Raw genomic sequence first — 9,999 nt, forward strand, 5'->3', positions numbered from 1 at the left:
ACTGTCAATCACACACACAAAGAGGCTTTGAAGGGGATGGTCAGCTGTATGAAGGTAAATATAAAATATAAAAAAGGGGGGAAAACTTTGAAATTCTATTATTTACTATGACTCTAAGAGAAGAACAAGAAGGAGCACCCCCTCTCTCTTTCTTCTACTGCCCAGGTGTGAACTACAATGCATATTCATACCACAAATACATGTTCATAATTGTGATTGCTTAGCAAGGTTCCCGTTGTTGGGGCGGGCAATAAAATTATAAGACATAAAAATATATTTTTATTTTTATATATATTGTTTATATTTATATACCATATTATGTTACTGGTACAGGTTTACAATGAAACATGTATTATAGTGCAGTGTCTGGTGTTCAAGGCTTTACATCAGCCTTAAAAAGGAATTAGTTTATTTACTAACACATTACAAGTTTCTTGTAATACTACTAGTAGATACCTTTAGTGAATCCAATAGAGATAGTCATTATTAATTGGGTTATTTAGATAATAATACCTATTAATACTATTTCTACTGCTACTTTTATTCCTTTGATTAAACTATTTCACAATGTTTGAGAAGACATAGCTTTACTTTAGTATTTCATTATTGGTAGAGGTTAGTAAAGGCATTTTTACTGATTGATAATAGCTGAAACATATATTTATGCACTCTTTAATAGGAAACAATTGCAAGAACTATTTAATAAATACATTAGCCAACTTGATATTTCTTGCAGATGCCCATTAGATTTCTTACAGGCTGTGCATTTGCAAGTTAAATTCCTTAGCAATAGTAGATAATTGAGTCCTGGGAGGATTATAACAATTTCTTCAACTTGCTGAGTCATTTTATTTTAAATCCAAACTCTCACAAATCTGCACACAAAACAATAGAAAGTTGATGTATTCTCCTGTGTCTTTTTATTGTGATTGACATAAATGTCTCACTTCACATTAGATTAAAAAATAGCTTTTAACTTTAGATAGCAGATTGCTACTTCATTTGTATAAAGTGATGTTACTTCATTCTAAAATACGCTATATTACTACAATTTCTATAACATACAAAACACATTTATGCTAAAAAAAATGTACTATAGATTTTAGAAATAATGCGAGTTTTGTAAGGTATATTTTTGTCATATTATTTATGTTGCTTCCTGACCATAGAAGCTTAATATTTCGCCATTTAAATTATATGACAACTAAGTGATTTAACACAAACATGAAAACTTAAAATATTTGTCTTTAAAGGAACCTGAAAGTCAGAATTAAACTTTCCTGATAGAGCAAGTGATTTTAAAAAATCTTTCTTACTTATCCTCAATAATATTTACTTTCTTCAATCAGTATCCTTTGTTGAAAAGCATGTCTACTAAGCCCTGCATGTATGTGCTTGCACCCTAATTGGCAGTAGTGTATACAACAATGTTTGTAACAATATTGCTGCAAACACTGCAGGCTATAGGGCTCAGCGCAGGTGCACCCTTCTAAGCATATCTAGCTATGATATTTTAAAGTATATATCAAGCAACAAAGTACATTTGACAAAATAACTCAATGAAAACGTTTTCTTAAAAAAAAATCGAGAAAGTTTAATTTTAGCTTTCAATAAAAGGTATTGTAAGCTCTAACTAAAGCAATACAGGGCAACTTCTATCTAGAGGGTGCATTCTTATACACATTTACTACTAGATACGGTGCAATTAAATACAAATTCTGATACTTAATTTGAGATGAAAATAAAATAATATATTTAATGCTTAACAAACAGCTGCGTTTAATATTGGATTGTATCTTTGTATGAAAGGGTTTAAATAAATTGTGTTAGAAAATAAAGTAAAATATGGAAATTATGATTGTGCACACTTATTCGTGCATTGGTTGAGAGAGACAAGGCTAGATATCAATTGGATGTAAGGGACAAGCCTCCACAAGCAAGAAACAACATTAAATTAAATATTCAGCAACAATATGTGTTTTTAGATAATCATTTCCATTTTTTGAAAAAATAAATAAATAAAAAATAAATAAAGTACCACTCTCTAATACTAAATTTGTATCTCCTAAAGTTAGCCCATAAAAAAAATTCTGCCACTAGATTTGTTGCTGCTCATAATTAAGGTTTTCCCTTTGTTAAGAGTGAGCTCTAGGTTTACTATAAAGGGGAAAAGCATATATATTCTAATAAAAATACTCACATGTCCTTGATCATCAAGCTCGTTGTTGGTAAGTTTTAATTTGTCGAAACTTACGACCTGTCTCATCCAGGTCTCGCCTGAAGCAGGAGAGTCTGGGTGAATATAAACACGAGGGGGCACAGGGGAGTCTGCATTGCCTGCAACCATCCATTTAGAACTATGGTACACATAGCTGCAAGGGGAAAGTATGGCAGTAGTCAGAAACTCAGTCATTTATACCATTTAGTGAACTTCTTAATATTACTTAGTTGTCTAATATATAATTCAGTTACTTTAATTTTATAGAAAATGTATTATTAATGCACGAAAATACACACTACTCACAAACACAGCACTCACACAAACACACATTACTCACACAAACACACAGCACTCATACAAACACATCATTCACACAAACACAAACACACATCACTCACACAAACACACATCACTCACACAAGCACACAACACTCACACAAACATACAACACTCACACAAACACACAGCACTCACACAAACACACAACACACACACAAACACACAGCACTCACACAAACACACATCACTCACACAAACACACATCACTCACACAAACACACATCACTCACACAAACACACAGCACTCACACAAACACACAGCACTCACACAAACACACATCACTCACACAAACACACAGCACTCACACAAACACACACCACTCACACAAACACACAGCACTCACACAAACACACATCACTCACAAAAACACACACACCACTCACACAAACACACACCACTCACACAAACACACACCACTCACGCAGACACACATCACTCACACAAACACACACCACTCACGCAGACACACATCACTCACACAAACACACACCGACTCACACACACATCACTCACAAGCACCCAAACATCTCTCAAAAACACAAACCACTCAAACACACACACGCCACTAACACTCACCCACACCACACAAGCACACACGCACCGCTCATAAAAACACACACGCCACTCATAAAAAACACCCAAACCACTAACACACACCCACACCACTCACAAACACACACACTCAAATCCCTACTCCATAAAAAATAATACAAATTAAAAGCTATTTTAATTACTTCATATTTAAACCATGTCTCAATTATATATATATATATATATATATATATATATATATATATATATATATATATATATATATATATAATATTGTTTTTGTAAATACAAAGAAATGTAGCCACAATGTGAATCGTTTCTGCTTCAGTTAAATAGAAAATAAGGATGTAGATGATTTATTGTACATTTTTCCCTACAGATGTCAGAATTGCTACTATTAAAACATATGATACATCCCACAAATGCTTTATTGTTTTTACAGGAAGGAAAATAAATAAACAGAAGCGTTCAATATGAGAGGTAATAAAATATATGTATATGTGGAAAACTAATTATTATCCCCAGCTACCAGCCTTTGTTGTCCCAACGGAAAAAAAAAATAAATATATATATATATATATATATATATATATATATATATATATATATATATGTGTGTGTGTGTTAAAATTTTTACACTTTTACACTTGTAAAAGTACTTCCAATAAATTCATCATCAAATGGAATTATAAACGAAAGAGTGTTTTTTTTTGTCTTGCTGTAAAAGATACAGAAACAACAAATCTACACAAATCCAATAAATCTGCACCTTTATCTGTATATCTTTCTCAAATAAGAAATATTTCATTCATATATTTTATGCGGTGAACAAAAAAATCTGATAAATCTGAGCACAATTGTCGCAAACATTTAAAGAGAATTCAGCTATCAGAGAAAACAAATTATTTGGACATCAGTGAGCTAAGCAAATTATTTAAATACAACGCTGAATCTGATCTCAATTTAAGCGTGTGGGTGTATATATATATATATATATATATATATATATACTGTTTACAATGAAAGTGTTGCTCTAAGAATATTAGTTAATACAAGAAAATGTATTTAGACTAAATAAATAAAACTGGATCTGCACTTACCGGTATCTTTTGTTGTCCACTGGCACTATATCCATAGCAATATAATACTGCTGGTGAGGATCTAGACCAGATATCTTTACTCTCATTGCTGGAAACATTCGCCTACACAAAAAAGAGATCAATTCACTTATAATGGAAACACTTATCCAGAAAAACAAACACAAATAAATAAATTTATAAATAAATACATGAATTAATAAATACATTATTAAAAACGATTAATGTCAATAATAAATATGGATTATCTGAGAATCAGGAATAAAATTGTTCTTATTTCTAAAAATATAATTTGGCAAAATATAGATGGGTTTTCTAAAGAACTGCAAGAGTACAGGAATAAAACCTTTAGAAAGTATTTTTAAATTTTTTTTTTTTCTTTCTTTTTCAGTTTTTTTAATTCGAATTTAATATATCCTGCACAAAGAACATTAGCTACAGATCATCATTATTTATATTTTCTTTAAAAAATAGCAGACGTTTATGATTTTTCAACCATTCCTATTATCTGGTTGGTTGGAAGTTCGGTTGTGGTGAGCTATAGATTTTGTGCCTTCTGAATCCCTTATGCAATTTACTGACAGCCAAGACTTTTTTTCTTTCTGTGCACCTGTAACATAGTAACGTTAGGAGTCTTGGCTGAACTTCCACGGGACAAACGCAGCATTGTACTGCTTAAAGCAGCATTTAGATCAATGCTAGAAAGTCCTGAAATTGAGTTGCTAACATATGGATTTAATAAAATATGTTTTTGTAATATTTAATAAGCTGAGTTGCTTGTACAATATCCAGGTTTTCCTTGTACAGCTGTCTTTGAACCATAGATTTTGTGAAGCAGAGGAATTTGTGGATCTCACTTTAATGAGCAGAAAACTTCCTGGACTCAATGTTTCAGAGCTCCAGGTATACTCCCCATCTATGTACACTTGTATTTCTGTAAGCTCCAATTAAGGTGTTACCCTTTACTTTCAGTAGTAAAAATATGCTTACATGAATCTGTGCCTTGTTTAGAAGTGTTAAAAATACTGTAAGAATAAATTAAAATGAAAGAAAATCACATTTGCTTTTTTAACAATTAAACATAAATTGGTACCTCTTTCTATCTATATGTCTGTCTATTGTGTGTGAGTGTGTGTGTGACTATGTGTATGTATATATATATATATATATGTGTGTGTGTGAGTGTAGGTATGTGTGTGTGTGTATATATATATATATATATATATATATATATATATATGTGTGTGTGTGAGTGTAGGTATTTGTGTGTGTGAGTATATATATATGTGTGTGTGTGAGTATTTATATATATATATATATATGTGTGTGTGTGTGTATTGTGTGTGAGTGTGTATATATATATATGTGTGTGAGTGAGTGTGTATTGTGTGTGTGTATATAATATATATATATATATATATATATATATATATATATATATATATATATATGTGTGTGTGTGTGTGTGTGTGTGTGTGTGAGTGTATATAATATATATATATATATATATATATATGTGTGTGTGTGTGTGTGTGTGTAGTAGTAGTAGTAGTAGTAGTAGTAGTAGTAGTAGTAGTAGTAGTAGTAGTAGTTTGAATATAAAAACGAGATTTTGGAACTTGCAGTATAATCTCATTTAACATATGAATGTTTTAAGGCATTGGTAATATGCTAAAAAGCATACTTTGATATTTCCCTTAAATATTTAGAGGTTTATATCTTATTTGGGAGACATGTATTATAAATTACCATCTTGAGTTCCAACATCAGGTTAAAGTTATGAATCTGTTAGTCTAACAAAACATTGTAACTTTCTGAACTCGCAGCAGGTTTTTGGCTCATCTGTAGGCAAGATAGTCTCTGGCTAACACTGATATGTGGCTGGAAGCTTAGAGGTTCTCTCTAAAATAACGTTACTTAAATACATTTTGTAATAAACTTCGAGCATTAACCGGGAATTCAGTGTCAGATATGGAATTTCTTTTATTTGATTATTGTAATTGCAGCCATTTTATTTATCTATTTATTTATTTTTCTTGTATATAATATTAGCAGATGAGGTTAAATGTACCCTGGGCTGGAGCTGATAAGTACATCTTCTGCGAGTAATGGGTGGAATTACACTGTGTAGAATTGCTGATCACTTGAAAAATGGCTAATATTTGTATGATTAAAGTCTGTGGTGTTTGGCCAACACATACATCTTCCTTGAAAGAAAAACTCTGACTGCAATGGCTGAACTCTAATAAGGGTGAACTTGTCTAGGCAATTCCAAAGGCTTGTCAATAGCCATCCAACACTGTGATTGATAGCATGTTCTTGGCTGATCTCATAGTTAGGATCTCAACTGCTGCTTTTCTTCAGAAAAAGTTAGCTGGGGCTTGGTCTCTCTAACAAATCCAGGCCCTAGGGGAGCTGCAGCTGCTCTTACCTCCCGGCCTTGGTGATGATCATCTCGGTGCCAATCTCATGGAAGCGCTTCCACAACTCTGCTCCCTGCAGATCTACGCGGGCCACTAGAGGAGCACCCACTGGAGAGGATACCACAGTGGGGGAAAGGGGAGAGGAACAGGTGCCAGGCGCAGACTTCACTCCAGAGTATATATCTTCAGGGGTAGCTGAAATCCCACAGAGGACAACCATTGGTATTGGCAACTATGCTCAACTAGTATGCAGCTATCACCAAATACTTTATATCTAACAAGTATGAGTTAATTACACAGTCTCTCTCTCTCTCCTCTCTCTCTCTCTCTCTCTCTCTCTCTCTCTCTCTATATATATATATATATATATATATATATATATCCATCTGTGTATCTCATCTATTTATCTATCGATCTATCTCTCTATCTATTCATGGATGTATCATTATAAATAATATATCCTCACACATAACAAAGAATAAAATCATTCACTCACATAATCATTCACTCATATACAAACAGTAATAAACTATATTTATATTCATACACAATATGTGGTTGCTATACGGGTGATAGTTACTAATGTTTTAAATATCCCCATAGTTATGTAAAACCAATTGCAACTAAATCCAGTTCTTTGTGATTATGATGCACAAACCCGTCGTCTTCTTCACTATGTATAAAGTTTATCTTGGAACAGCTTATTTACAGATCATTGGTGGCCAAAGTTTTCTTCAGGTTTAAAACAATTATTTAGACATCAGTAATTTAATATGTTAAATAGGTTGTTCTTTAACAAATAAAAAAAACATACCTAGATTATAGTACGCGAAATTACTTTAAAGTAAACTTTTTTTTTTTCAAATGAATACACAAAGTATTTGTTTCGGTATTAAAATCAAATATGTTATATGCATGCAAAGAATTATAAAGGAATTATGTACGTAAAGACTCGTGGAATTCATAGCATTTATATTAATTGAATCTATCTATCTTTCTATCTATCTAAGTACTTCATAATATTTGATATACCCTATCTAGTATTTCATAACTGTATATTATCGAACAGAAATATATAAGCTTTCTTTCATTATATTATGTTAGTCCAATAAAAAGATATCACTGCATATATATATATATATATATATATATATATATATATATATATATATATATACTTAGCAGATATAATACACCATATATAAACTGAATAGCATTATTACAAGGATCATTTCAAAACTTCAATGTACTAATCCTAACAATACAGTAATTATTGAAATGGTATATTGTAAAAATAAAAGCGAAACAATAAATGGATAAATTCTGTAACAAAAGGATAAAAATAACTGGTAAAATAAACTTCTAAAATGAACTAAATGTAACAAAATACAAAGATGTATATTATTTGTATCCATGTGAATCACAGGTACTCTAGGGTAACAAATGTATAAATCAACCTTCTGGTTTCAATATAGGAAACACAATTTTGGACCAAAAGACAAATTACAAACTTAAACCAAGAGCCATGTAGAAAATAAAGCACAGCACTAATTTGCCATTTGCAGAGGTTAAGATAATCCACCAGTTCGGTGCAACAGTCAGATTTCTATAAATATGAAACATTTAGGTGCATCATAGACCATTTTATATATTTTTTTCAAAAACTGTCGATTTTTGAAGTGTTACAAATCTAGAATATTATTTAATACATTTCTTAATCCCACTAAAGAAATACTATTGGAAGCTAAAACTTGCTAAATACTAACCTTATTAATAAGTGACAGCACAGAAATGCAGAACAAGTGATAGGGCACTCACCAGAAGTGATGATGCTGCACACAGAGTGCTCCAGCTCTGGGCTAGGCTGCTGCTGCTGCTGTACACAGGGGAGCTCAGAGCCCTCCGCCCCAGCCTTGTCCTCGCTGCCATCCTCCAGCTTCCTCCGCTTCTTCTTCTGCTGCTTCTCTGCACCGATCAAGGCTTCCACTGAGAAGGCGTGAGCCTTCAGACTCATGGTGCAGGGGGATCTCCTCTTCTCTGCCATCTGTGCTGTGTCATACACCGCACACTGTCTCACACACTCTGTATGCGGGACTCTAGCTCATGCAGCAGTATACAGGGTTATCGCATAACGTTTTCTATATACAGAGGCGCGCTGATTACCATCCATGCAGTGATCACATAGGTCTTCTCTGCATCAGACTACCCCTCTTATGGTGAGAGACTTTCTAAAGCTTCTTTGCCTTACTCTCCCCCCCCCCTCTTGCTCCAAGCTCTGACTCGTCTGGCGGGCCAGGAAAGACTGACACGGGTAACAAACGCGCGCAGGACACAAATTAGAGCTTGTAATTGAAATTTGTAGCCTTGATCTGTCAGCACTTGAGTGCAGGAGAACGCTGGGAAAAAAAAACTTGCTCATTAGTGACAATAAAGCGGCGGGACAGGGAGGGGCTCGGAAGCCTGTCAATCAAACACAGGAATGGCCAATCGCTGCAAGAGGATTAACCTAGAGCCGGACCTTCTTCCAAAATAGGAAGTGGAGATAGAGGAATACTGCGATGTCCATGAGAGAGTAAACCTTGCTCGTTAGATTTATTTCCTGGTCACAATATAGGGACCATTTACTTTATAGACTACACTAGACTCCCAGATACAAACCAGTGGATCTAAATATCAGGCTATAAAATAATCAATATTATAAATGTCTGTTTAAATATTCTAAATCAGATATTCAGCTACAGTGAATTACATTGTCCTTGAGCTTAGTGTGACCAAAATTCAATATTTGATTCCAGCATGTGTTTAATATTAATAGGTTTGTTTAGATTATTAATGGCAAAATCAAATAATTCCTTTTTATTTTATGATCATACTTAGTTTGCTCCATATACATCAAACAATAATGTTTTTGTAAAATATATGCTAGAATTAGCCATCATGAAAACAAAAAATGCATGGCTTTTATTTAATTATCTTATAAAATCTGTGAGAGTAGTTTGTAACTTGTAATACTAATGGATATTTCTTGTAAAAAATCATTAGCATCATTCTTTTGGAATTTTATAGATTGAGCCAGTGAGATGATCTAAATTAAATATAATTTACCCCAATGTTAGACTATGTGTAGACTACAGGCCTTGTAAACAGGGCTATATAATACAGTTGAGATCATTGCCAATAAAGAAATATTTCTGAATTAGACAAGTGTTAGGGAATACAAAACGCAATACTTGGGGAAAAATGCCAAATTGTAAATGCAACACATTTGGGGAACATTATGCTTCTATCAGGCCAATAGATGCAATGATTTAAATGCTATGTATGCATTTTCATCTCAATTAGTCAGGTTTTCACCTAATTACAGTA

General features: G+C 32.9%; 1 protein-coding gene across 1 annotated transcript in view; it reads right to left on the reverse strand.

Moving 5' to 3' along the window:
* Positions 1-9,017, reverse strand: part of TBX18 (T-box transcription factor 18) — a 34,625-nt gene extending 25,608 nt beyond the window's left edge. The window contains exons 1-4 of the mRNA XM_053709088.1: positions 8,452-9,017; positions 6,642-6,828; positions 4,214-4,315; positions 2,201-2,372 (exon numbers count right to left, since the gene is read on the reverse strand). Coding sequence (XP_053565063.1) covers positions 2,201-2,372; positions 4,214-4,315; positions 6,642-6,828; positions 8,452-8,677 — 687 coding nt within the window. The 5' untranslated portion in view covers positions 8,678-9,017. The remainder of the gene's footprint in view (positions 1-2,200; positions 2,373-4,213; positions 4,316-6,641; positions 6,829-8,451) is intronic.
* Between the last annotated feature and the right edge of the window lie 982 nt (positions 9,018-9,999).

The sequence above is a fragment of the Bombina bombina genome, chromosome 4, assembly GCF_027579735.1.
Source record: "Bombina bombina isolate aBomBom1 chromosome 4, aBomBom1.pri, whole genome shotgun sequence".
In the NCBI taxonomy this organism is placed as follows: Eukaryota; Metazoa; Chordata; class Amphibia; order Anura; family Bombinatoridae; genus Bombina; species Bombina bombina.